The sequence below is a fragment of the Dipodomys ordii genome, unplaced genomic scaffold, assembly GCF_000151885.1.
Source record: "Dipodomys ordii isolate 6190 unplaced genomic scaffold, Dord_2.0 Scaffold105, whole genome shotgun sequence".
NCBI classification, from domain to species: Eukaryota; Metazoa; Chordata; class Mammalia; order Rodentia; family Heteromyidae; genus Dipodomys; species Dipodomys ordii.
In genome coordinates, this window is record NW_012267321.1 from 1161001 (window position 1) to 1188303 (window position 27303).

General features: G+C 57.5%; 2 protein-coding genes across 3 annotated transcripts; one reads left to right on the forward strand and one right to left on the reverse strand.

Annotated features, from left to right (window-relative positions):
* Positions 1-691: 691 nt before the first annotated feature.
* Ap2a1 (adaptor-related protein complex 2, alpha 1 subunit) lies at positions 692-21515 on the forward strand. Its single transcript, XM_013027672.1, has 23 exons — positions 692-963; positions 11231-11299; positions 11403-11545; positions 11897-12090; positions 13618-13747; positions 14225-14326; positions 15716-15824; positions 16047-16197; positions 16538-16706; positions 16811-16948; positions 17120-17302; positions 17550-17647; positions 17883-18114; positions 18208-18375; positions 18464-18627; positions 19228-19284; positions 19383-19465; positions 19566-19655; positions 20095-20218; positions 20299-20415; positions 20591-20660; positions 20776-20910; positions 21079-21515. Exons 1-23 carry the CDS (start codon positions 897-899, stop codon positions 21154-21156), a joined length of 2871 nt encoding a protein of 956 aa, XP_012883126.1. The 5' UTR covers positions 692-896; the 3' UTR covers positions 21157-21515.
* Fuz (fuzzy planar cell polarity protein) lies at positions 21273-26144 on the reverse strand. 2 transcript variants are annotated; one of them, XM_013027694.1, is made up of 12 exons: positions 25855-26144; positions 25512-25633; positions 25153-25237; positions 24646-24714; positions 24340-24444; positions 23258-23455; positions 23062-23157; positions 22723-22829; positions 22575-22639; positions 22421-22495; positions 22099-22146; positions 21306-21766 (listed from the first exon to the last, which is right to left on the reverse strand). In XM_013027694.1, exons 1-12 carry the CDS (start codon positions 25963-25965, stop codon positions 21552-21554), a joined length of 1296 nt encoding a protein of 431 aa, XP_012883148.1. In that variant the 5' UTR covers positions 25966-26144; the 3' UTR covers positions 21306-21551. The 2 variants fall into 2 exon arrangements, with proteins under 2 accessions (XP_012883149.1, XP_012883148.1); XM_013027695.1 differs by lacking the exon at positions 22099-22146 and having other exon boundaries at positions 21273-21766.
* Positions 26145-27303: the final 1159 nt, after the last annotated feature.

Consider the following 27303-nt stretch of genomic DNA (forward strand, 5'->3'; position numbering starts at 1 on the left):
TTATAGAGCTCTCTTCTCTGGGACTCTAAATCTCCTGAGTCCTGACCCGTTGGAAGGAGACAGGCAGGACTGATTCCAGGAAGGGGATTTAGGGAGTCCGGGGTGGAGGAGTGGAGGGAAAAAAAAAAATGCAGAGGGAGGCGCTTGCGCAGTAAACATCTGATGCTCTCTGGCCCCGCCCAGCCCCTTTTCTGCAGCAGGGAATTGCAGGCGTCGCTCTACCTATCCCAGCCTAGCTGAGTGACAGTTCTCCCTCCACCTTCTCTCCCTCCCTTCTCTACGGGCCGTGTCCCTTCGCCCGCCCCCACAACCGCCCAATCGAGGGCGGAAGTAGGACATGCCCGACGAATCTGCGACGTCTGCGGGGGCCAGCTATCCGTCTATTGGTTCCGTTCAACCCAAATCCCGCCTCTTTAGTCCCGTTCCCCCGCCTTCCTGCACGTCCCTCCCTCCCTTCTTGGAGCGAGGGGTTGAGACCCAATCACAGTTGGACTCTGTCTCGCGGAGGGGGCGGTTCTAGGGTGCGTAATTGAACTCCGTGGCCGAACGGAAATAGCAGGACACAGGACCAATCGTAGCAGTTTGTCTTTTTCTTAGGACCAATGAGAGAGAGGATAGGGAGCGAGTCTAAGTTGGAGTGGCAGTACCTCCAACCAATAGACAACTGCGAGCCGCGGACGGTAGAGCGGAGGGGCGGAGCTAGGGGAGGTGCCTCGGCCTGCCAGCCCGCCTGCCCGCCCGCCCGCCCGTCCGTCCTCCCCCCCCCCTCCCCCCTCCCCCCCCCCTCCGGCCGGCTCCGCGGCGCTGCCTGGGGTCCTTTCCGCCCAGTCCCGCCTGCCAGCCCCCGCTGCGCTGCGCCCCGTCCGGCCAGGCCCGGAGCCGACACCACCGCCATCATGCCGGCCGTGTCCAAGGGCGATGGGATGCGGGGGCTCGCGGTGTTCATCTCCGACATCCGGAACTGTGAGCTCGGGGCCTGGGGGGGGGGTTACAGCGGAGACGCGGGGGAGGCGGGGTGGAAGGATTCGGGGGTCCCCGCGGGGCCCAGGGCCGGGGAGTCCTTACGGCCTAGAGGGCGAGGGTCGCGGAGCCCCGGGAGCAGCCCTCGGGTGGGAGGGGTGCAGGACGAGGGATGTCATGGGGTGTCTCCCCCACCACGAGCGGGTAGGGGGGCACGGAGACGCCCCCCTGGGAGGATGGAAAAGCGAGGGTGGGCCTAGGACAAACGACGGGGTTCAAGGGATCCCTGATGTGCATAGGAATAGGAGTTGGTGCATGGGTGGGGGCACCCCGAGGGGTGATGGGGTGGGAGGAGGTCTCCGGGGGCCCGGGGCGAGTGTCACCCAGGAGGCCTACCGAGGCAGGACTGGAGGGCCTTCTGGAGGAGGTGTCCTCGAGGGACAGGGGCTCCGGAGGTCACCGAGGCCCCAGGCGCGTGTGGCAGGGAGTGGGGGAAACGTCCAGGGGCCTGGGGAGCAGAGATGGGCAGCGGAGGAGCGACAGAAGGAGCCTGGTGGTGGTGGTGGAGGAATAAAGGGCTGGAGGAGGGATGGCTAGGGGACTCGGAGGGCACGAGGGAGATGGCTTCGGGTCGGGGGCCACCGAAAGGAGAGGCCATTATTCTAAAACGTTATTGGGGGGGGTGTCAGGAGGTGGGGGGGGGCTTCTGAGGGGCTTATCTGAGAGATCTGGAGAGCCAGGCATTAGGGGAGTCCCATGCCAGAAGGAGGTCAGGGGTCAGGGTGCCCCACAGGCCTAAAGGTCTAAGCCCTTGCCTAGCTGACCACAGGCAATAGGGGAACCGTGATCTCCGACAGGAAGGGTTGTCGTGACAATGGGAGATGAGAGGGGCTGGCTGCAAGTCAGCTTGCAACTCCTGGGAGCCGCTGGCGGGCGTGGGGAGATGCCAAGAGCCTTCAGACGCTACAGCTGCATGGCGGGCCGTGGGGGCCGGCCATTGAGTTCTGCCATTCCCTAGCTGGGTGACCTTGAATGTACTCTCCTCGTCGAAAGAATTGGCACATAGTAGGTGCTCAGCAAACCGGAGGAGCTGAAAAACGGTTATGTATCAGTTGGAGGAATGATGTGGTATTTGTAAAAAGAAAAAAAGGGGGGGTGGAGTTATTAAAGGAGGTGGTGCCAAAATCGGGGGGTGGAGCTAGAAGGCGTCGAGGGAAGCCAGGCAGCTGTGAAAAGTGGATGTGCTTCAGCCATGTGAACTTCTTTGAGGCTCAGCCTTGCATCTGGTGAAGTCCATTCCTCCATTCCTCCGTCTCTTGCCTCATTTCCAGGACATTTCATTCATTTGTTTTCATCTGTGGCATTGCATGTGAACTTTGGGCTTCACCTCCCTAAGGCAGGTCCTCTACTTCAGTGAGGCCTCTAGCCTCTTTTTTTTTTTTTTCCACTGGTTAATTTCAAGCCCAGGTTTTGCTTTCCAGTCTGGTGGGGAGATTTCATGTGCTTTTCTACTCACTCCTGCGCTCTAGCCAGTGGGTGAGATGATCTCAAGAACTGTTTGGTCTGAGGATTGGCCTTGAACCTTGATCTGCCCAGTCTCCTCCTTCCAAGTAGCTAGCCTGGGCCACCATAAAGGTGACAGATACTTGTAACCATAGCATACCTGGTGTTAGGCTTAAGCACTGGGTTACAGCTATGAATAAGAAGTTGTGTGAAAGAGAACTTGCAAACATGCACAAGGCGCAGGCCCTGGGTTCCATCCCCAGCACTACAAAAGCAAAAGAAAGAAAGGAAAATCCTTGTTCATGCAACCTAGAAGGAGCTAGAAAGTAACACTAGGAAGGCAGTAAATGATACACTGTCACAATGACTGGAGTTGGGAAGAGAAAGGAAGGAGGGAGAAGCAAGGGACTGGTATAGAGAGGGTGCCTAGCAGAGGCCTCCTGTGGAGGCCTGGTAGTAGGTAATCCTAGTTACTCAGGAGGTTGACATTGAGGATTGTGGTTCAAAGCCAGCCTGGGCAGGGAACTCCAGAAGAATCTTATTTCTCAACCAGGAAAAAAAAAAAAGCCAGAAAGATAAAGTATCAACCTTGACCAGAAAAGCTAAGGGACAGATGGCATGCCCAGGCCCTGAGTTTAAGCCCCAGTGCCAGCACACACACACACACACACACACACACAAAAGGAAAAAAGAAAAAAAAACAGGAAAAATGAAAAACAATGTCCACTTTGATAAAAAAAAATCCGAGGGAGTGAGGGAGTGGATTTTGGAAGAATGAGGTAGATTGAGGCAGGGAATTGGTACATTCAAAGGTCCTGAGGTTGCAGCGTGCTGGGATGAGTTCAGATAAGAGGAGGAGACCCCTGTTGGCTGGAGCCTGGGCAGGGATGTGGGTTGTGGGGCAAGGAGACAGGAGATGGGGTGGCGAGGCGACAGAAGGCAGGGCTCCTGAGGGAGGGACAGGGCTTTGCGGAAATTTCTCTGAGTGAATTCACAGCCAAGGGCCCATTTTGAGCCATGGAGGCCCACGGCCGATTGATGTTCTAAAATAATTCCTGTGTAGCTGGGCACAGCGGTGCATCCCTATGATCTCAGAATGGGGGAGGCAGAGGCAGGAGGATCAAAAGTTCAAGGCCAGTCTGGACTATAAAGTGAGACAGTTTCCAGCACCCCCCCCAAAAAAAAATGGAAGGGGGAAAAGATACACTGAAATAATCTGGGATGGCAGCTGAGAACCAAAGTCATAAGAATGGTGGAAGGGGGGGGGGACTGCTGAGAGGTGGTTGTTTTGTTTTGTTTTGTTTTAAATCAGTGCCAGTACCTGGATTTGATCTCAAGGCCTTGTGTTCTCCCTGGGCTTTTTAGCTCACCACCTATGCTCTACCACTTGAACCATTCCTCCAATCTGGCATTTTGCTGATTATTTCAGAGAGGGAGTCTGTTGCACTCTTGGGCCTGGGCTGGCTTTGAACCGTGATCCTCAGATCTCAGTCTCCTGAGTAGCTAGGATCACAGGCGTGAGCTACCTACACCCTGGTATTTAACCCGTTTTGAGTTGAACCCCCGATGGGTGTCTGCAGAGGAATCTGTTAGAGAGGACTGGGGAAGGAGAGAGAAAACAGAGATGTCACCGCAAAACCCCAGGGGGCAGAGAGGAGACGCAGACCAGAGGCACTGGTAATGGTTTAGCCATAGGCCTTGGCCAGCCGGTCAGACATTTCAGTGTCTCCTCAGCAAATGAGTGTGTCAGGCACCGGGCACACACCGACAGAACAGACATCTGTGGCGCCGCCTGCAGGTGGCAGCTGCCCTCGGGCTCTGTGCTCTGTGGCCGTGGCATAAGGACAGTAACAGGACATGGAAACACCAGGTCCTTCCACGGGCAAACAAAACACAGTCCATCCTTACTGCAGAATATTATTAAGCTGGGAAAAGGGACGGAGGATGGATGTAGTGGTGCACACCTGTAATCCCCACTTTAGGAGGCTGAGGCAGAAGGATCTCAAATTCTGGCACGGGTTATCTAGTGAGATGCTGTCTCAAAAACACCAAAATGACCAGGTGCCACTGGCTTGGGCCTGTCATCTTAAGCTACTCAGGAGGCTGAGATCTGAGGAGCAAGGTTCAAAGCCAGCCCAGGCAGGAAAGGTCATGAATGAGGCTCTTATATCTAAGTAACCACCAGAAAACCAGAAGAGGTGCTGTGGCTCCAAATAGTAGTGCGCTAGCCTTGGAGCAAAAATTGCTCAAAGGCCCTGAGTTCAAGCCCCACAACTGGCAAAAAACAAAACAAAAAACAAAAACAAACAAACAAAAAACACGAAACAAACCCCACCAAAATATGGCATCTCGCTGTGGTTTAATTGTACCTCTCTGATGGTTCACAATCATGAATGCTGTTTATCTTTATTTAACAGCTATATGTCATTTTCCATAAAATACTAGTAGCATTTGCTTATGTTCTGATGGGTGCTAGTTGGAATTTCTAACTTCATTTTACTCATAAATAAAAAGGCAAATAGCAAAGGCATAGGCTTTGGTTTGGCCCAAGTGGTAGAGTCCCTGCCTGGCATGCATGAGGCCCTGCATTCGAACCTCAGGACAATTGTCATCCCAGCTATTCAGGAGGCAGTGGTAAAAAAGATCATGATCTGGGTCTGGGAAGGTGGCTCAGTGGTAGAGCGCTTGCCTTGCATGCCTGAGGCCCTGGGTTCGATTCCTCAGCACCACATAAGCAAAAAGAAAAAAGCCGGAAGTGGCGCTGTGGCTCAAGTGGTAGAGCGCTAGCCTTGAGTTGAAGAGCTGAGGGACAGCGCCCAGGCCCAGAGTTCAGGCCCCATGACCAAACCAAAAAAAAAAAAGAAAACAAAAAGAAAGATCATGATCTGAGGCTGGTAGGCAAAAACATAGACAACACCTGAAAAATGATAGGTGAGGGGAAGAGATTGGGGTGGGGGTGGAGAGGTGAATGCTGGTGCTCACGCCTGTAATCCTAGCTACTTAGGAGGCTGAGAGCTGAGGATCCACGGTTCATAGTCAGCCCAGGCAGGAAAGATCGTGAGACTCCTATCTCCAGTAAACCACTCGGAAAACTGGAAGTGGCACTGTGGCTCAAGTGGTAGAGTGCTCGCCTTGAGCTGAAGAGCTGAGGGACAGCACCCAGGCCCAGAGTTCAAGCCCCAAAAAAAAAAAAAAAGGCCGGGGGCAAGGCATCTGGGGAGTGTGTCTGGTATAGCATCTACCCAGCCAATGAAAGGTGCTGAGTTCAAGCCCCAGCACCAGAGCAAACCAGGAAACACTGCCCAGACGCCTGGCGTGGCTGTGCCACGCACAGGAAGCCAGATGGCCAGGCCATGCAAAGCATGGCCCCAGCCGGCCAGTCCTGGAGCCCCAAGGCACCCCGGGGCAGCCCAGGCCCAGAGGCGGGCCCGGGACTCAGGGGACTGCTCCAGAGTCCAGGCTTTCTTTTTGGGGTGAAGAAATGGCTCTGGGGTAAGGTAGTGGTGAATGTACGAGGGAGGACTGATGAGTTGGTGCTCCTCATTTGACTTCAGTCTGCTTTCTAGGCAGGAAGAGGAACCAGGGATCGAACTCTGTGCCTCACACTTAACAGGCAGGTGCTTCACCACCTGAGCAATGCCTCTAGCTTGGTTTTTGACTTGGCTGTTTTTTCTTTTTCTTTTCTTTTCTTTTTTCTTTTTCTTTTGTCTGTCATGGGGGCCTAAACTCTGGGCCTGGGCACTGTCCCTCAGCTCTTCAGCTCAAGGCGAGCGCTCTACCGCTTGAGCCACAGCGCCACTTCCGGTTTTCTGAGTGGTTTATTGGAGATAAGAGTCTCACAGACTTTCTGCCCAGGCTGGCTTTGAACCTCGGATCCTCAGATCTCAGCCTCCTGGGTAGCTAGTGCTCCTGCATCCAGTGTGAACCATACAGTTTAGAAGGATGAAGTTCATGTGAGCTGTATCCCTTTTTTTTTTTTTTTTTTGGGTCCGGTCGTGGGGCTTGAACTCTGGGCCTGGGCACTGTCCCTCAGCTCTTTAGCTCAAGGCTAGTGCTCTACCACTTGAGCCACAGCGCCACCTCCGGCTTTTTTCTTTTTTGCTTATGTGGTGCTGAGGAATCGAACCCAGGGCCTCAGGCATGCAAGGCAAGCACTCTACCACTGAGCCATCTTCCCAGCCCTCCCTTTTTTTTTTTTTTAAAGCAGATATATTAACAGCTATCTTTAGCCTGAGGAAGGGGGCCTCAGCATTGAAAGTTGGGGTTCAGCCTGCTTGCTTCACAAGAGACTCTGGGAACTGTATTGAAGGAGTGATCCAGGCCCTGGGCAATGGAAGAGAACTGTGAAGGCTGAGCTGTGGCTAGTGCAAAGGTCCTGGGGCTGGCCTGTGGTTGGTGCAGAGAGAACATTAACTAGTTAACTGCGGGAGACATCCTGCAGAGTAGATGGGGCCGGGTACAGTGGGGCTCAGCAGGGGTGAGCACAGGCCTGGGGGAGGGGCAGGTTCTGATAAGAGGGAGCCATCTTTTATCCGACAGGGCCCTGCGGGGGCTGCCTTCTATCTCCCCAGCACTGTGGGCAGAGTCACACATGCCCTTGGAGCATTTGCTGAGCAGGTGAAGAACCCCAAATCAGGATCCATTAACTCGCTGCTGTCTCCCCTCATCCCTGCAGAGTCCCCAGCCGTGCCCTTTGCTGGGCCCCGCCCTGGGGGAGGTCTCCGGAGATGTTTGTTGAATGAATGAATGAGTGAATGAATGAACTAGTCTTTATTGAGCACCAGGTGAAGGCAAGGCACTGTTTTGGGTGATGGGGCGTCTGCAGTGGGTAGATGTTCTCGCTGTGCGGCGCCGATGTTCAGGTGACACTGCCAGTGTGTACCGTACCCTCCTACAGGTGTGAGGTGAGGGTAAAACGAGGCAGGCAGCTGCTGCAGTGAGGGCAGGGCCCTTGTGCTGACTGCTCAGGCCGTCTCTTGTGGCAGAGATGGTGCTGGAGCAAGAGGAAAGGGAGCCGGTGAGGGAGGCCTGCAGAAATCTGTGGATCAGGGCTGTGCAAAGGCCCTGAGGCTGAATTGTGCTTGGCATGTAGGAGGGACTGGTGTGTGTGTATGGGGGTGGGGGAGCTGGTGTCAGCTACAGCCTTAGAGGAAGAGGACAGGGCATCCCACCACAGAGGGGCCAGGGCTCCTGGGGCAGCCGGGAGCCCCCAGGCAGGAGACAGACATGAGCTCTGACTCAGCTTTGCACAGGACCTCCAACCTCTGACCTCTGGGGCAAGGGGAGAAAGGTGACCCGACACCCCCAGGACCTCCAGCCTAGTTCTGTACTGAGAGAACCAGACCCACAGATCCTGTCTCTCGCCCACCTGCTCTCACGCTCCCCCTCCCCTGGTTCCAGTCCAGGAAGGAGGGAGGGAGGGCGGGCGGGCGGGCGGCGGGCTGGGGGCAGTGTTCTCTGTGGCTTAGCTGAGAACAGCTGTGCAGCTTGGGGCATTTGAGGCAGCCCAGGCTGGCCTCCAACCTGTGATCCTCCTGCTTCTGCCTCCCAACTAGCTGGGATTACAGGTGTGCACACACAACTCCTGCGAGCACTTTGGGGGGGGGGTATGGGACTCAGGCCAGGAGCCAGGGGCAGGGGCAGGCAAGGGTGGGTGTGTGTGCGGGGGGGGGGGTGTAGGGGAGCAATACACCGGGCACCTGGGCCTCACCAGCTAACCCTGGCCCTACTCCACAGGCCCAACCGAGCTGCAGCTCAAGCCCCCTGAGAGGATGTCCGGTGGCCCGGCCCCTCTCTCCCCTGCCCCCCCCCCCAGCCACGGCTTTGATGCATGCACAGTGTGTGCTTCCTGACCCCTTCCCAGCCTCCACTGTGTCACCAGGCCTTTGCACATGTCACGCCTCCCACCCAGAGCGCAGCTCCTTGGTCCACATCAGCTTCATTTCTCATCCTTAGTCTCAAGAGCTATGTGCCAGCCTCCCTTCCGTGTGCCTCTGTCTAAGCGCCCTCCGTGATCCCCGAGTCCCCAGCCCCAATCCAGGGGCTGCCCAAGAGAAGCACAATGTGACTCCTTCCCTGGCTCATCCAAAAGTCCCTCTGCAAGCTGGGCATGGCAGCACATACCTGTCGTACCAGCTCTTAGGGAGGTGGAGATCGGAAATAGCAAGGTTCAAGACCACCTAGGCAAAACATGAGCCAGGACTCCATCTCAACAGACAAGTTGGGGCTGGTGGTACATGCCTGCCATCCCAGCTGTACAGGAGCTGGCCCTCTGAAGCTCTGCAATCTCCCTAGGCAAAAACACGTGACCTAAAACAAAAGCAACTGGAGGCATGGCTAGCAAGGTCAGCGCCCTGAGTTCAAGGCTCAGTGACACAGCCAGGCACCGGAGGCTCACGCCTGTCAACCTAGTGACTCAGGAGGCTGAGTGAGATCTGAGGATCACAGTTCAAAGCCAGCCCGGCAGGAAAATCCATGAGACTGGGGCTGGGAAGGTGGCTCAGTGGTAGAGTGCTTGCCTTGCATGCCTGAGGCCCTGGGTTCGATTCCTCAGCACCACATAAGCAAAAAGAAAAAAGCCGGAAGTGGCGCTGTGGCTCAAGTGGTAGAGCGCCAGCCTTGAGCTGAAGAGCTGAGGGACAGCGCCCAGGCCCAGAGTTCAGGCCTCACGACCGGACCCCCAAAAAATAAAAAAGTAAAAAATAAAAAGAAATACATGATGCGCTCACGCGTGTAAATATAGCTGATGCTCCTAGTCCTAGTTTTCTTATCTGCGGATGCAACCAGCTGCAAACCAAAAATATTCCAAACCAATCGCGTCTTCTCTGCCCTGGGCGCATCCTTTTCCCCTAATGACTCATTAGAACGCGGGTGTGTGCTGGGCCATGTGAGTCATAAGCCAGGAGGCGAAGCCCGGGGTCCCTGCACATCCCTTTGTGCAGTTACTGGGGCCCCCTGGGCTTTTTGGCATTTAGAAAATTTGGGGGGTCTTAGAGCCAATCCTTGTAGATTATTAGGGACAGCTAAAGTATTTCTTTAGAATATGTAACTTTTTTTTTCTGTTGGTTGTGGAGCTTGAACTCTGGGCCTGGGCGCTGTCCCTCAGCTCTTCAGCTCAAGGCGAGCGCTCTACCACTTGAGCCACAGCGCCACTTCTGGTTTTTGAGTGGTTCATTGGAGATAGGAGTCTCATGGACCTTCCATGAGGACCATGATCCTCAGATCTCAGCCTCATGAGTAGCTAGGATGACAGGCAGGAGCCACCAGTGCCTGGCCCCTTCATTATTTTTGAGATAATTTTGGCCTGGGCCAGCGCGCATCTCCACCCTCCCGTTCTTCCCACATAACTGAAAGGACGAGCAGGCGCCACCACACAGCTTGGTCTGTAGAGATGAGGTCTTGCTACTTTGTTGCCTGGACTGGCCTTGAACCTTCATCAAGTCTCGCTCAACTTCCTGAGTGGCTGGGATTACAGGCAGGAATGACTGCACTGACCTCTAACATTCACACTGAGCTATTCTACATTCTTCTTTCCCGCATCTTAATCCCACTGTTCGTAAAGCCCAGCTCCCTTTGGATCGGCCATGTTTCAGGTTCCGCCTGCCTTGTTGGACATCGAGTGTGCCCAGTGGATCTCCGGGCACCAAGCAGGGTGTTAATTGGGAGGGCTTCCTGTCGGAGGTGGTGTCTGCAGTGGGGCTTTCAGGAGCCTTCCATGAGGCTGGGAGAGCCCCGCGGGAGGGGGCCAGGTTTCCCTCCACGATGCCCTGTGAGGGCATGTTTAGTGTGTTCCTTCCTTCATCCACTGAGTGCATCGGAACCTCCCGGGGAAGGCTGGGATGCCAGGATGTGGACCTGGGCAGGTCTCCTCCCTGCAGCTATTCTGGGAGTCCCTGGGGTGTTTCCGGAGATAAATGCCGTAGTGTGGAGTGGACTTTAAAGCATGCAGAGCAGAATGAGGCCTGAGGCTCAGCAGTGGGCATGGGGGCCTCTCCCAGGAGGGGGCTGGGCCTGTACCCCTGGGTGTGAGGGAGGAGGCTGGGGCCTGGAACCCCTGGGTCTGAGGGAGGAGACTGGGGCTGGTTCTGAGGGAGGATGCTGGGGCCTAGACCCTTGGGTCTGAGGTAGGAGGCTGGGGCCTGGACCCTTGGGTCTGAGGGTGGAGGCTGGGGTCTGAGGGAGGAGGCTGGGGCCTGGACCCCAGGGTCTGAGGGAGGAGGCTGGGGTCTGGATCCCCAGGTCTGAGGGAGGAGGTGAGGCTGGATGAGTGGTATGGGGTCTGCCTTGGGGTATGTGCCGAGGTTCGGGCTTGGTGCCGTTGGGCTGGGCTGGGTTGGAGAAGCCGGATGGCTGATGGCCGGCAATCTGTGGAGGGTGGCCATGTGGTCTGGGGTGACGACCCCAGGACCCAAGGCTGCGGGGGGGGGGGTCACCCAGGCAGCATCCCGTCCACCTGACCTGAGTAAGGCCTCCGGGCGCTGGGGCACACAGACAGGCCTGGGGAGGTGTTCTGGGCTGTGTCCCCAAGGTCTCAGCGAGATGTGGGGTCCAAGCGAGCGTGCCTCAGCTCTTAGATCTCCAGCCATGCTTTGGTCAGTCCCTACTGTGGCCTGCTCGGGGGCCTCGCCCGGCAGGCTGGGGGCTCCAGGGGTGGGGGAGGGGGGCTCTTAAGGCTCTCAGCCACCCATCTTCATGGGGAGAGAACACAGGTGGCTAAACTTGCCCTCTCTCCCTCTCCCCTCCCTCCCTCCCCACCCCTGCCCCCCAGGTAAGAGCAAAGAGGCGGAGATCAAGAGGATCAACAAGGAACTGGCCAATATCCGCTCCAAGTTCAAAGGTAGGCTGGGCCCAGACCCCAGGTCTGAAGCGGGAGCTGGGCCCCTGGGGGCCCCTGGGCTTCGCTTCCTCACTCTGCACCCCACCCCCACCCCCCACCACAGGGGACAAGGCCCTGGATGGCTACAGCAAAAAAAAGTACGTGTGCAAACTGCTCTTCATCTTCCTGCTGGGCCATGACATTGACTTCGGACACATGGAGGCCGTTAACTTGCTCAGTTCCAACAAGTATACGGAGAAACAGATTGTGAGTCTCCCGGGTGCCTGGTCTGAGGGAGGAGGCTGGGGTCTGGACTCCTGGTCTGAGGGAGTGGGCTGGGGCCTGGACCCCTGGGTCTGAGGGAGGAGGCTGGGGTCTGGACCACTGGGTCTAAGGGAGGAGGCTGGGGCCTGGAGCCCTGGGTCTGATAGAATATGCTGGGGTCTGGGCCCCTGGATCTGAGGGAGGAGGCTGGGGTCTGCACTTCTGGTCTGAGGGAGGAGGCTGGGGTCTGTGCTCCAGGTCTGAGGGAAGAAGCTGGGGTCTGCACTCCGGCTCTGAAGCTGGGATGTTGGGCCGCCTGGCCACAGACTCACCGCTATCACCTTCCCCTCCCAGGGTTACTTGTTCATCTCTGTGCTGGTGAACTCAAACTCAGAGCTGATCCGGCTCATCAACAACGCCATCAAGAATGACCTGGCCAGCCGCAACCCCACTTTCATGTGTCTGGCCCTGCACTGCATCGCCAACGTGGGCAGCCGGGAGATGGGCGAGGCCTTTGCCGCCGACATCCCCCGCATCCTGGTGGCTGGGTGAGTCACGTGGGAACTCGGAAGGGGGACGGGAGGGCCGGGCAGGCTGGAGACCGGAGAGGACACGGGCCCAGCCACGGAGCCCTGGCTGCACTGGAGACCCCAGCATTTGTGGTACCTCTGTGGTCATCTCACATCGCTGAGCGGCCTGCGTGGCCCCCACCCCCCCATCCTCTGTGGCGTGTCTGTCTGTTTATAATAAGCACCTCTAGAAAGCCATACTTCAAAGTCAGGGTGACCTAGAAAGAACCCCCTTGGGGCCACTATGCAAAGCGACCTGACTGAGGCCCTGGGACGGAGCCAGGCCCAGAGCTTCTGCCCCGGTGTTACCCCCGGGAACATCTTTCTTGTTTTTGTTTTGCAGAACTGGGTTCTGGCAGTCTGGGGGCTTGAACTCAGGGCCTCACCCTTGCCGAGCAGGTGCCCTCCCATTGAGCCACACCTCCAGCTCCTTTGTGTATTGGTCTCGCTTTATGCTCTAGCTGGCCGCAGCGGTCAGCTGTGCTTTTCCTATAGCTGGGAAGACAGGCGTATACCACAAGATGGAGTCTTGTGAATTGTGTGTGTGTGTGTGTGTGTGTGTGTGTGTGTGTGTGTGTGTATGCACACACGCACGAGAAAGAGAGAGAGAGAGGGCTGGGAAGGTGGCTCAGTGGTAGAGCGCTTGCCTTGCATGCCTGAGGCCCTGGGTTCGATTCCTCAGCACCACATAAGCAAAAAGAAAAAAGCTGGAAGTGGCGCTGTGGCTCAAGTGGTAGAGCGCTAGCTTGAGCTGAAGAGCTGAGGGACAGGCCCAGGCCCAGAGTTCAGGCCCCATGACCGGACCCCCCCCCAAAAAAAAAAAAAAGAGAGAGAGAGAGAGTGTGTGTCTCCTAGGGCTGGAACTCAGGACCTGGGCTCCATCCCTGAGCCTCTCTGTGCACAAGGCTAGTGCTCTGCCACTTGAGCCACAGCCAAGTTCCAGCTTTTTGTTTTTTTCGGTCATGGGGCTTGAACTCTGGGCCTGGGCGCTGTCCCTCAGCTCTTCAGCTCAAGGCGAGCGCTCTACCACTTGAGCTACAGCGCCACTTCCAGTTTTCTGGTGGTTTATTGGAGATGGGAGTCTCACGGTCTCTCTGCCTGGGCTGGCTTTGAACTGTGATCCTCAGATCTCAGCCTCCTGAGTAGCTAGGATTACAGGCGTGAGCCACCAGCGCCCGGCTCCAGCTTTTTGGAAGTTAAGTGGAGATAGGAGTCTCATAGACTTTCCTGCCTGGGCTGACTTTGAACTGTGATCTTCACATCTCAGCCTCCTGAGTAGGTAGGATTACAGGCGTGAGCCACGGTTCCCTGGCTCTTTTGACGTTTTGCACCTAGGCTGGCTCTGAACCACCAGGCCCTATTTGTGCTTCTCAAGTAGCTAGCATGATGGGCCATCGCATCCTGTCTGGAAATCCTTGGCCAGCGCCCCCACACACACAAAAGTGGAGGGAGATGTGGGGGGGGCCAGGTTGTCCTGATGCCCTCCCTCCCCCCATGTCCCCATAGGGACAGCATGGACAGCGTGAAGCAGAGTGCGGCCCTGTGCCTGCTGCGGCTCTACAAGGCCTCACCGGACCTGGTGCCCATGGGCGAGTGGACGGCGCGCGTGGTGCACCTGCTCAACGACCAGCACATGGTGAGGAGACCTGCGGCCCGGCCCCCTCAGTGTGACCCTACAGCTGTCCTGACATTTGCCCATGCTTCCAGAGCCACCCCCCCCACACCATGGCCCAGATATGCATGACCCACCCTGCTCTCCAGAAATGCACCGCTTCCTGGTATCCTGTCTAGTGATGCCCTGACCCCGACCCACAGAATATCCCTGCCATTTTCCAATGCCCACAGTATCCAGTCACTTCCATCCCTTCCTTCCCCAGCTACAGGACCCCGCCATTGGCCAACCCCATCATTCCTTGGTTCCCCAGACCCCATGGCTCCCCTTCCCCCGCCCCGCAAGATACCAAGGGTACCCAACTCCCAGGCTCTGTAGCCTCCTTATTCCACCCCTAAACCCATAGGTATGCCTGTGCTTACTCTGCCCTGTCCTGCTCCTGAGCCTCTGCCCATGCTCAGGCCCAGCTAGGGTGCTGATCCGCCCCACTCACCCCTGCAGGGCGTGGTCACGGCTGCCGTCAGCCTCATCACCTGCCTGTGCAAGAAGAACCCAGATGACTTCAAGACCTGCATCTCACTGGCTGTGTCTCGCCTGAGCCGGGTGTGTGTGGCCCCTGGGGAGGGTGGGGGAGGGGAGCCAGGCTTCCTGAGCCCCACAGCTCCTCTCTGCTTTCCCATTCTTCCCCTGAGCAACAACCCAGCCCATGGTTCCAAACATAGGGTCTGAGCCAGGCCCATCCGGGTGCAGCACTAACTGGCTCCAGGCAAGAGGCCTGACTTCTCTGAGCTTAGGAACCGGTCCAGGTGCTGATGGTGCCAGGAGATGATGCCAGAGTCACCTCACAGCACAGCTGCGGGGGTCAAGAGCCAGGTGCCTAAAGCAAGAGCTGCCCTGGGATGCCCCCTTAGCCCAGCCCAGCCTCCGGCAACTTTTTTTTTTCTTGTCGGTCATGGGGCTTGAACTCTGGGCCTGGGCGCTGTCCCTCAGCTCTTTGGCTCAAGGCCAGCACTCTACCACTTGAGCCACTGCACCACTTCTGGTTTTCTGGTGGTTTATTGGAGATAAGAATCTCACGGACTTTTCCTGCCCAGGCTGGGCTTTGAACAGCGATCCTCAGATCTCAGCTTCCTGAGTAGCTAAGATGACAGGTGTGAGCCACCGGCACCCGGCTGGTTGTTTTCTTAGCTTATATTAATTCAGAGAGGGATTCCACTGGCCATTTCTGCCCATGCTGACAGACACGTTTCCATCAATCTCACCCTGTCTGCCACCCTCCAGAGAAGGGGTTTTCAGGTGCTGGGTGCAGTGGCTCAAGCCTGTAATGCTAGTTACTTTGGAGGTAGAGACCAGGGGATCGAGATTCAAGGGAAGTCGGGGAAAAAAAAGTTTGCTCTACTCCATCTTGACCATTGGCTGGGTGTAGTCGTGCATACCTGTAATCTCAGCACAAATAGGAGGATCACAGTCCATGGTGGCTTGGGCATCAAGCAAGACCCTACCTCAAAAATAACCAATGCATAAAAGGGCTGGTGGTACAGTTCAGTGGCAGAGCACCTGCCTAGCAAGCGCTACACTCTGAGTTCAACCCCCCTATAAAGGGGAGTGGGTTTCACAGTGGAGTAGAAGTTTGCTATGAGGAAAAGTGGTCTTTCCACCTCTTTTCTGATCAGGCCTAGGGCTGGGAGAAGGGTCTCTCCCCATGGGGGCTTCTGGAGCTGGGGAAAGAGTTGCCAAAGAGACAATGCCAGCCGGCCAGGGTGGTAACGCTGTGACATGTGACCCAGGATCTGTGAGGCACTGGCCCGGCCTGAGCTGCCACACGAAACCAGCAAGGATTTCACCCACCTGCCCAGCTGGCACTTGCCCAGCCCAGGCAGAGCCCCCATCTCACCCCTGCTAAGGCTCACCCCACCCCCTAGCCTCAGTTTCCCCTCAGTATGAAGCCAGGCAGGACCGGCTCCGCTCATCCTCGCCCCCGTCTCCCTGCAGATCGTGTCCTCGGCCTCCACAGACCTCCAAGACTACACTTACTACTTCGTCCCTGCGCCCTGGCTCTCGGTCAAGCTGCTGCGGCTCCTCCAGTGCTACCCACCACCCGGTAAGGGAGCAGCATCCCCTGTAGATCTGAGGATGCTTTTCTGCACCACAACCATTCCGTGCCCGTGATCGCACAGGGCACCGAGGTTAAAGCCAGTGATGGCTGTTGGCGTGGGCTCGGGCTGGCGTCGCTGGGCTCGGTGAGGCCACTAGGGGGCGCTGGCGGGGCCCCAGCAAGGAGGGGGCTGTGGGAAGTTCAGCGGGGCATGGCCTGCTTCCCCAGAGGATGCGGCGGTGAAGGGGCGGCTGGTGGAATGTCTGGAGACTGTGCTCAACAAGGCCCAGGAACCGCCCAAGTCCAAGAAGGTGCAGCACTCTAACGCCAAGAACGCCATCCTCCTCGAGACCATCAGCCTGATCATCCACTACGACAGGTGCCACAGGCCATCTGAGGAAAGAGAGCTGCGAGCTGGACCTAGGGTCTGAAGGAGGAGGCTGGGGTCTGGACCCCTGGATCTGAGGGAGGAGGCTGGGGCCTGGACTCTAAGTAGGGAGAGCATGGCAGTATGAGACAGGACCCCGTGAAGCTAGTCTTGTGAGCCTTCCTGGGGCAGGGTTGCTGGCTGCACATCTTTATCTAAGTCCAGATGTCCGGGTCCCTAGGAAGGCCAGGGCTGGGAGCGCAGGGAGAAGTCGAGGCCTGGATCCCTCGGGAGTAGTATGATGGTCACCTCAGGTCTGTCCTCTCCCCGTCACCCTTGTCCCTGCCCGCAGCGAGCCCAACCTTCTGGTGCGGGCTTGTAACCAGCTGGGCCAGTTCCTGCAGCACCGGGAGACGAACCTGCGCTACCTGGCACTGGAGAGCATGTGCACACTGGCCAGCTCCGAGTTCTCCCATGAGGCCGTCAAGACCCACATCGACACTGTCATCAATGCCCTCAAGGTGGGCCTCCACCCGCCTGTCCTCCCCGCCCAGGGTACCCAGGGCTCCGAGGCCAGGGGGTGGCCAGCCTCGAACCCAGCCTGGGCTCTGCTCTCCTCCCTCAGACCGAACGGGATGTCAGCGTGCGGCAGCGGGCAGCTGACCTCCTCTACGCCATGTGTGACCGCAGCAATGCCAAACAGATCGTGTCCGAAATGCTTCGGTACCTGGAGACGGCTGACTATGCCATCCGCGAGGAGATCGTGAGTCTAAGGGAGGAGGGCTGGGGCCAGGTTCCCTGGGCGTCCACACGGGGGCAGTAGTGAGCACACGTCCAGGTGAATGCCCCTGCCGACTGCTGTGTTGCACGCTGGAGCCCATCCGTGCGTGCATGCACACGTGAGCACCCATACTGGTTGGCCCTCCCTGCCCAGGTGCTGAAGGTGGCCATCCTGGCGGAGAAGTATGCTGTGGACTACAGCTGGTACGTGGACACCATCCTCAACCTCATCCGCATTGCCGGCGACTACGTGAGTGAAGAGGTGTGGTACCGTGTGCTGCAGATCGTCACCAACCGCGATGACGTCCAGGGCTACGCTGCCAAGACGGTGTTTGAGGTCAGTAACCCCACCCCCTGACCCCGAGGAAGGCCAGGTTGCCGGGCCCTGGGTCTTGGTGGTAGATTCTTACTTCCTGTGCCCAGGATGGGAGTACTCCGACTGCATGACCTCAGGCCCATCACTCTGTGCCTCAGTCTCCCCACCTGCATCCCAGGTGAGGTTCCAGCAGGCACTTACCGAGTATGCTCAGAGCTGAGGCCATTGACCCCCCTCTTCCTTGTCCTCCCCCCTGCCCTCCTCCCAGGCCCTCCAGGCCCCAGCCTGCCATGAGAATATGGTCAAGGTCGGGGGCTACATCCTCGGAGAGTTTGGGAACTTGATTGCCGGGGACCCCCGTTCCAGGTGAGGGTAGTAGCAACTGTACTTCTGGGAACCTGGGGGCAGGGGGAGACTCTGGTTACTCAGGGCTGGGAATCCTGGGGTTCCAAGAAATCCTCTGGGTAAGAGAGAACCCAGGAGCCAGGAATCTGGGGCAGAGCTGTTGCCCACCCCTCAAGCCAGCCTGTGATCCCAGAGGGCCTTGGGGGGAGGGTCTCCACCCAGGGCAGCCCCTCACTCCAGCTCCCCCTCTCCCCAGTCCCCCGGTGCAGTTCTCCCTGCTGCACTCCAAGTTCCACCTGTGCAGCGTGGCCACGCGAGCCCTACTGTTGTCCACGTACATCAAGTTCATCAACCTCTTCCCGGAGACTAAGGCCACCATCCAGGGTGTGCTGCGGGCCGGCTCACAGCTGCGCAACGCCGACGTGGAGCTGCAGCAGCGCGCTGTCGAGTACCTCACCCTCAGCTCCGTGGCCAGCACCGATGTCCTGGTCAGAGCCCTGCACCCCCAGCCCCAGGACCCTCCCACCCCTTGGGACCGGAAGGGTCACCCTTTTGACCGACCAGCCCCATCCCACCCACAGGCCACCGTGCTGGAGGAGATGCCGCCCTTCCCGGAGCGTGAGTCCTCCATCCTGGCCAAGCTGAAACGCAAGAAGGGGCCCGGGGCCGCCAGTGCCCTGGACGATGGCCGCAGGGACCCCAGTAGCAATGACATCAATGGCGGCGTGGAGCCCACCCCCAGCACTGTGGTGAGTCCCGTCCAGTGGGTCCTGGGGGCTGGGCCCGCAGCCCATAGCCCACTGCCCTATCTCATGTGTTCGTCCCCCACTTCTGCAGTCTACACCTTCGCCCTCCGCTGACCTCCTGGGGCTGCGGGCAGCCCCTCCCCCAGCAGCACCCCCAGCTCCCACGGCAGCTGGGAACCTCCTGGTGGATGTCTTCTCTGATGGCCCGGCTGCCCAGCCCAGCCTGGGGCCCACCCCCGAGGAGGCCTTCCTCAGGTACCACCCCAGAGCACCCCAACTCTCAACCTCTACCCCTTCCCACCCCCACCTCCAACCTGATCCTCTCTCCCTGTCCCTGCCATCTTTGCCGGTCCTGCCTGCTGCCTCCCTCTGGCCACTCAAGGCCGCCACCCTGGCCACCCTCTGTTGTCCTTTTGGTCCTTTTCGCCCGACCTGACTGTTGCTCAGCCTGCTCTTCCTTCTCTCCTTCCCTCCTCCTGCTCTGTCTCTCTGTCTTCGGTCCTCTTGCTGCTCTCTGGGATTGGCTGCCTGCCACGCCTGTCTTCTCTGTCTGCTCTGGGATTGGATGGCCCAGCGAGCTGGAGCCGCCTGCCCCTGAGAGCCCCATGGCTTTGCTGGCTGACCCAGCTCCAACTGCTGAGTAAGGGCTGGCCTCAGGAGGTGGGGGGACAGCATCTGGTACCCCGTGGTGGGTCCTGGTCCCACTGACAGTGGCTACTGTCAGTCTGATTCTGTCCTCTGAGGTTTCTGGGGGGGGGAGGGTCTGGATTTGTGGATTCTGGGGACCCATCCATCCTTCCAGGGTCGTATCTCTAGCTCCCTTCACCTCCGTTTCATTCCTTTCCCCTCCCCCAGCCCAGGTCCTGAGGACATTGGCCCTCCCATCCCTGAAGCGGATGAATTGCTGAACAAGTAAGTCCTGGGAGAGAGGGATGAGAAGGAGATGGCTGACGGCCCTCAGGCAGGGCCAAGACAGGCTCCCAGCCATCCTGTCTTCTCTTCCCACCCAGGTTTGTGTGCAAGAACAACGGGGTCCTCTTTGAGAACCAGCTGCTGCAGATCGGAGTCAAGTCAGAGTTTCGGCAGAACCTAGGTGCGTCTCAGTGGCCTGGGGGAGGGGCGGGGCTGCAGGCTGGGGATGCCGTCAGGGGACCGCTGATGCAGCCTTGTCCCCCCCCCATCCCCATCCGCAGGCCGCATGTATCTCTTCTACGGCAACAAGACTTCCGTGCAGTTCCAGAACTTCTCACCGACTGTTGTCCACCCAGGAGACCTCCAGACTCATATCCTCTCAGACCTGGCCAGGACCCCAGTCCCCTCCCCCCCAGCCCCTCCAGACAGCCACTGGGAAGCCCAGGGAGAGGCCCAGGTTCAGAGCTCCGTTCCAGTGGGCATGGGCACCTGGCTATGTGTGCCCAGCAGTCCTGTCCTCCAATAGCACCACGCTAGCACCTTGTACACTCGAGAGCTGTCACTTAGCCTAACGAACCCTCTGTGAAGTGAGAGGACATTTCACACGTGTCCACTTTGGAGATAAGGCTGAGAAGTTACGTAGCTTGCCAGGTGGCCTGCCGTGACCCCTTGGTGGACGGCAGGGATGCACGCACCTGGGTAGGCCCAGGGTCTCCCGAGCCCTGGACTGCCTGGCAAAGACCAGGGCTGGGGCTGTAAGGAGATCAGTTTATAGCCCAGAGCGCCTGGCTTCCTTGACCCCAGCGCTACAGCTGGCCGTGCAGACCAAACGCGTGGCTGCTCAGGTGGATGGCGGGGCCCAGGTTCAGCAGGTGCTCAACATTGAGTGCCTACGGGACTTCCTCACGCCGCCCCTGCTCTCTGTGCGCTTCCGGTGAGTGGGGGGGGGTATCATGGTGGGGAGGGGATCCTCTGGGAAAGGTCGGGGCCTGACGGCCTGTCCTCCCCAACCAGGTATGGGGGTGCAACCCAGTCCCTCACCCTGAAGCTCCCGGTGACCATCAACAAGTTCTTCCAACCCACAGAAATGGCGGCCCAGGACTTCTTCCAGCGCTGGAAGCAGCTGAGCCTGTGAGGGGACGGGGCTGAAGGGCAAGGGGCGGGGCTAGTGGTGGAGCCAGCTGTGTGGGCGTGGCTACAGAGCGATGGGTGGGGCCATCCACACAGGCCTGGGCTATGGGGTGAGGGGCGGAGCCAATCACGCAGGGGGCAGGGCAGCACTGACTTCAGTGTTCCCGGCCCCCAGCCCCCTGCAAGAAGCCCAGAAAATCTTCAAAGCCAACCACCCCATGGATGCTGAAGTGACGAAGGCCAAGGTGAGAGGCATGTTTGTAGGGTAAAGCAAGGCCAGGGCTTGGAGAGACTGGGACACAACTCCTGTGGGGGACATACAGAACCCTGGCATTTTTTGATGCTCTTCCCTGCCACCAGCTTCTGGGGTTTGGCTCTGCCCTCCTGGACAATGTGGACCCCAACCCTGAGAACTTTGTGGGGGCTGGAATCATCCAGACTAAAGCCCTCCAGGTGGGCTGTCTGCTCCGCCTGGAACCCAATGCCCAGGCTCAGGTGAGTGTGGTTAAACCCAGTGGGGAAGAAGAACTCCAGATGCCCTGTTCTCAGCCTCTGGCCTCCTTCCCACCTTTTGTCTTCCATTCCTTACTTCCGGTCTTCTATCACCTGACTTCATCCACCTGCCTCTCCCCCCCAAGCTCCTCACACAATGCTTCTCCCCAGATGTACCGACTGACCCTGCGTACCAGCAAGGAGCCCGTCTCCCGCCACCTTTGTGAGCTACTGGCCCAGCAATTCTGAGCCCTGGATCTACCCTGGAGATGTGGCCAGCACCAGGCAGCCCCTAGGACTGAGGCAGCTTTGGTGGACGGACAGCGTAGGGACCTCCACTGGTGACAGGGAAGACCCCAGGGTGGGGGGGATGCCTGGGACCTTCCTCCGGCCTTTTGTATTTTTATTTTTGTTCATCTGCTGCTGTTTACATTCTGGGGGGGTCAGGGGGAGCCCCCTCCCTCCCTTTTCCCCCCAAGCACAGAGGGGAGAGGGGCCAGGGAAGTGGGTACCACCTCCTCTCCCCCACCCTGTTGTAGCCCCTCCTACCCCCTCCTCGTCCAGGGGCCGTGTATTATTGTGAGCGAATAAACAGAGAGATGCTACTAGCTCCAGCTGTGTGTCAGTCCCCCACCCAAATCGTGTCAAAGGAGTGGGGTGAGGGCATTCAGTGTGTTGGTGGCCAGGCTGCGCAGCCCATAGGTGGGGCTCTGAGGGGACAGCAGCAGCAGCAGCAGCCGCATCCCCAGGTGAAGAGCCATGAACTGCCACCCGCTGCCTGGCCCCAGCACCACGTAGCAGGCCCTGGGCTGCTGGGCTGAGCGGACTACATCTTCTGCCTTCTCTGCTGGCCCTGATTCTGAGGAGAGGACACAGAAGGCAGTTGATGCCAGCTCTTGGATGCCACTGCCACCTACGTTTGTGTCTGCCTATCTGTGACCAGGAAGCCACAGACTGGCTCCTCTCACCCTCTGCCTTGCCCAGTCTGGGTCGTTGTTTTTGTGCAATCATAGAGCACAAATCCCGACACCACAGGTAACCCCACAGGCCAGTCACTAGGCTGTGACCCAGGCGCTGGAATAATGCTCCCAAGGGACCCATCCACATTACATGGTGACATGACAGGTGGATGAGGGGAGGGGGGAAGGAGTCTGGCATTCTGCTAGTGAGCATGTGCATCCTGCTCTTCACCTGGGCCGGGCACCCTCCTGCTGCCTGCCTCTTTCTCTGCTGGTGACACTGGTTGGGGGGAGAGGGTGGGGAGTGGTGTCTCAGGTAAGCAGCCTTTGCCCCAAACATGCAAAACTCTGGGCCTCATCTCCAGCGCCAAAAATAGCTATGGAATGCCAATTTTTCTTTCCCACCTACAGTCTAAAGGGTTCTCATACCCTACACTATGGGCAAAGAACCATCCTGGTTGGTGCCAGCGTCTGCCTGTCTCTCTACCCCCTCCTCTTGCTCCCACTGGGGGGTCCTGGTCCTCAGCATCCCCACCCGAGCAGGCACTGCTGACCTGGTGGGAACTGTGTGGTGGTAACCATGGTGTAGAAGTTCCGGAGAAGGCGCCGGCGCTGTTCTGCAGAAGGCTCTGGGAGAAAGGAGCGGCTTGGTGACCCGAGGGCCGCCGGCCCCAGCCCCCCGCCCTCCAGGCCCCCGCCCTCCATTACCTTTATCCCCCAACGGCTCCACGGTGAAAAGACAACGTTTCAGTTCCAGATGGAGGAGCAGTAGTCTGTGGGAAAGGGAGTGGAGATCACAGCCAGGAAAATGGGGGTGAAGCCCACCAAACCCCTCCCTCCTCTCACCGAGCCCTACCCCAGGATATCAGCGTGCAGCGGGAAGCCATCCGGGAGGGCCCGCGGGCCCAAGGGCAGGCAGGTCCGCAGAGGGTCCAGCAGCGGCTGCCACCAGCGCTCCAGCAGCTGCAGGGGGTGTGGCGAGGGGGGCGTGACCTCGCGAGGCGTGGCCAGCGGACGGGGGCGGGGCCCGGGAGGAGGCCGGCAGGAAACTGAGCGAACTAGGACTAAGGTGATTGGAGCACATCCAAAGTGGGCGTGCCCTCAGGGACTGGGCGGGGAGGAGCAAAACAGCGGACTGCTCTGGGACGCAGGGAGTATGTATCAGGAGGAAAAAGCGGGATGCCACGCGGTTCACCTGTTGGTCCAGCTGGCTGAGGGACGGGCGTGGCCCGCAAAGGAGACACAGTTCCAAGCCCGGCAGCAGCGTGAGGGTCAGGAGGCGGTGCGGGACCTGAGGCAGGGCAGGGGCCGCAGCTGACCGCACTTGGCCCATTCAAAGCCCTTTGCTGCTGGGGCACCACGCCGCGCCCGCCCCCGGCCCGCCCACTTACCGTGGGACTCCCGTGGGGTAAGTACACCGGGTAGTCGCGAGCAGCCTGGGGCGGCAGGGACCCTACCAGCCAGGGGAGCAGCACAGACTCCGGGGTCCCCAGCCGCCACCAGCTGTCTGTCGCTGCCACCACCCGGCCGGACACCACCAAACTGACGAAGGCTGTGCCCGTGGCCTCGGCGAACCCAGAGAGGGCTTCCTGAGTGAGCAAGGCCGATTGGGAGTCAGGGGCCAGGTGGGCGAGGAGGGGGACGAGACCCACCAACAATCAGGGGCTTGCTGAGCAGCCAAGCCCCCGTATCTTACCCTCCCTGAATTTGAACTCCTTCACTGTCATGCGTTGTCACGGACCCCCAATTTTCCTCACTGCGCAGCTGTATTAAACTACCTGGCTGACCCAGGCCAAAGCTAACAATCTGATCTGCAGCTACAAGTTATTGATTACTGCAACTTGTCAAGTAGCCCAACCCCCAACTCACTACAGCCCAAAGAAGTCAAGGTGTTGAGTCACACTGCTGGCCATAGTGGCTGAATACAGGAGTATTTTAGGAAAGGTAGATAGAGCATGCTTCTCGGTTGGAAAGAAGGAAAGTGCTTTGTGGAATCCATGAGGCAGGTTAAGAAGGTACTTTGTAGATATGTCAGGTCCCAAAACCCCAAGTCTCAGAGCTGAGAGTTTGTCCTGTGGGAAATGACAGCCACAGAGGAGCTATGAGCAGGGGACAAACAGGACAGCTCTGGGTAGAGAAGGATTTTTTTTTCTTTTCTTTTTTTTCTTTTGGTTCCGGTCGTGGGGCCTGAACACTGGGCCTGGGCGCTGTCCCTCAGCTCTTCAGCTCAAGGCTAGCACTCTACCACTTGAGCCACAGAGCCACTTCCGGCTTTTTTCTTTTTGCTTATGTGGTGCTGAGGAATCGAACCTAAGGCCTCATGCATGCAAGGCAAGCGCTCTACCACTGAGCCACCTTCCCAGCCCCAGGATTTTTTTTTTAGGGTCAAGTGGGGGTCAGACAAGGGGAAAGAGGATGAGAACCAAACCAAAGCCATGGAAACAGATAAAGATTTCCACAGCCTCTCCAATACCTGCAGGGGAGATCCCTCTGGAGGAATCACACAGTCCACACACTGGGTCAGGTCCCCGATGAGCTCAGAGTCCCCCAGAAAACTGTCTATGAGGTGATAACTGGCCTGTCAGAGAGAAAAAAATGAGGAGTCCAGGATCTGGGTGATCTCCAGATCTGCTTCCTCCAGAAAATTCTGGAGTCAGACAAACCAAGTTGTACCCAAAACCCATGGGTCATATTGCCCCAAGGGCTGCTGGGAGTTGTAGTTCTCAGATGTCAGTATCAACGTATTCTAAGTTTCCATTCTCCCATCTTTCAGCCTCACCCTTAATTCCTTCTTCAGTCTTTCTACATTGCGGATATCGGTCAGTTCTTCAAGTCCCACAAAAAGAACCTACAAGAACCACACAGAAGAGTGGGGACCCTTGATAAGTTGTTGTTGTTTTTCTTTTTCAGGTCTTAGTGCTTGAACTCAGGGCCTGAGCACTGCCCCTGAGCCTTTTTTGCTCAAGGCCAGTGCTCTATCACTAGAGCCACAATTATAATTCTGTCTTGGTGCTTAATTGGAGAAAAGATCTCATGAACTTTCCTGCCTGAGTTTTGAAACTTGATTCTCAGATCTCAGCCTCCTGAGTAGTTAGGATTACAGATGTGACCCACCAGCATCTGGCTGATAAGTGGTTTTATAGAGGTGATGGTACCTTCCCTGAACATTTGGGTGTCAGGGAGAAAGGGCAGGGTCTGTGCACCCAAGATTGAGGAAGGAGAATGCTGGAAGCCTGGACTCCTGGGTCTGAGAAAGGAGAAAGCTAAGAGATCTGGGGAGTCTCACCATGGCCCCAAATACCATCTGGAGCAGTCTCTCCAGCCTCAGCTCTGAGGTGTCCTCCTCAGATGACAGGACGATAAGGGTGATGCTGCAGAAACAGAAGATGAGATGAAGCAACGAGTCCAGGTCTGGGAAACAGCAGAGGAATAGCACAGATCGTCTTACCTTAGCTACACCCTCCCTCAGCCCAACCTGCCTCTTTTCCAGAGAAAAGACAGGGATCAGAACCAGTTTTTTAGTCTGTTAAAGACCCCTACAGCCAAAGAGACAACTGGAAAGAAGACTCTGGGGTCAGTTTCAACAGGGGCTCTCACCCAGGCCTTGTCCACACCCCAATTATTTAATTTTATTTTGCCAGGGACCTGTCATGGAAGCTTCTCCACACCACAGTCGTGTCCTCAGTCTTGGCGGAGTTCAGTTGCACCTCCAAATTCTGTCCAAACATGTGGACTCCATTGAGGGAGCCGATTACAGAGAAGGGGAGCTGGGGAAGATTTGGGAGCATTAGGCAGAAGCTCCCAGATCCCGCTTTCCAGCCCCCCACCCCCCTCGTCAGGCAGAGCCTCTCCGAGGAACCAGGTTAATTCGGTGGCCCCTCGGACCTCTAAACTCAACACGGAACCCTCCCTAGCCCCAAGAGCCCAGAAAATCTGGAGTCCAAAAAACGTAAGATCCAGGGGTCCAGAATCCCTCACCACCACACACCTGCTGGCGGGTGGGGGTGCCGCCCCGACTGCTCCTGCAGAACAGGGGGACCCCGCTGGAGGCCGCGAGGCAAAGCAGATGCACGGTGGCCCCTGGCCCCTCCTCTTCCATTTGGAGCGCCCGCGAACAGGCTCTGTGCCCCCCGGGGGTGAGCTCAGGGCCGATCTGGGAGCCAGCCGGCCATCTCTCGAAATGGGCCTGCCATCCGGAGCCGCCAGAGGGCGAGGCGGAAAACTATTTGGAAGACAACCCAACTCCCGCCTTCTCCATCTAATTCAAGTCTCTCAACGAACTCCCATGCTAGGTTCTCTTCCGCCCCAGCCGGAAGTCACAGTACCCGTAACAAAGATGGCGTCTACCACGTCTAAAGCTTTGTAGGTACAGCCCCCTCCCCCAAACAAACGCAGGGTTTGACTTCGTTTACTTAATGAGGAGTGGTGGCGGCCAGGTGTTGCCTAGCAACTATCCTGCAGGTTATGATAATTTACATCCTAGATTGTAAAAAAAAAAAAAGCACGGGGCGATGGCGAAGCGGTGCTAAGCCGTTGCCTAGCAACCGCATTTCCCAGGGGCGGGCAAACGCGCTGCCCTACTCAAAGATGGTGAGGGCGCCAGGGGTTGCTTAGCAACCACCCTTCCATCTCATTTGCACGAACGCTGCTTTGCCCTTCTCAAAGATGGCTGCGGGTCCCAGACTCCTCCCCTGGAGAATATGGGAGGGGAAAAAACCATCATCTCCTGTAACTTTCAGGAATGGTTCAGTCCAGCGAGGGTTACCTAGTAATCATCAAATGAGATGGTTGCTTTTGTTATTAGAAAAAGGAAGTCTTACTTCCCGAAACATAAAAGTTACATTTGTACCGGGCATTGGTGGCTCAATTCTGTCATCTTAGGTACTAAGGAGGCTGAGATCTGAGGATCGCGGTTCAAAGCCAGCCCGAGCAAGAAACACTGTGAGACTCTTAGCTGGGCTGGAAAGTGGCCCAAGGGTAGAGCGCTTGTCTTGCATGCATGAGGCCCTGGGTTCGATTCCTCAGCACCACATAAGCAGAAAAAAAAAGCTGGAAGTGACGCTGTGGCTCAAGTGGTAGAGCGCTAGCCTTGAGCTGAAGAGCTGAGGGACAGCGCCCAGGCCCAGAGTTCAGGCCCCACGACCAGACCAAAAAAAAAAAAAAGAGAGAGACTCTTATCTCCAATTAACCACCAGAAAACTAGAAGTGGTGCTGTGGCTTAAGCGGTAGAGCACTCTCCTTGAGCTGAATCGCTGAGGGACAGCGCGCAGGCCCAGAGTTCAAGCCCCATGACCACCACTACCAACAACATAGTGCTGCCAAGCTAGGGATGTGTAGCTTATGCCTATAACTCTTGCTACTTGGTAAGCCGAGATGTGAGAATCAATATTCAAAGTCACCCTGGGCAGGAAAGTCCCTGAGACTCTTAACTCCAATT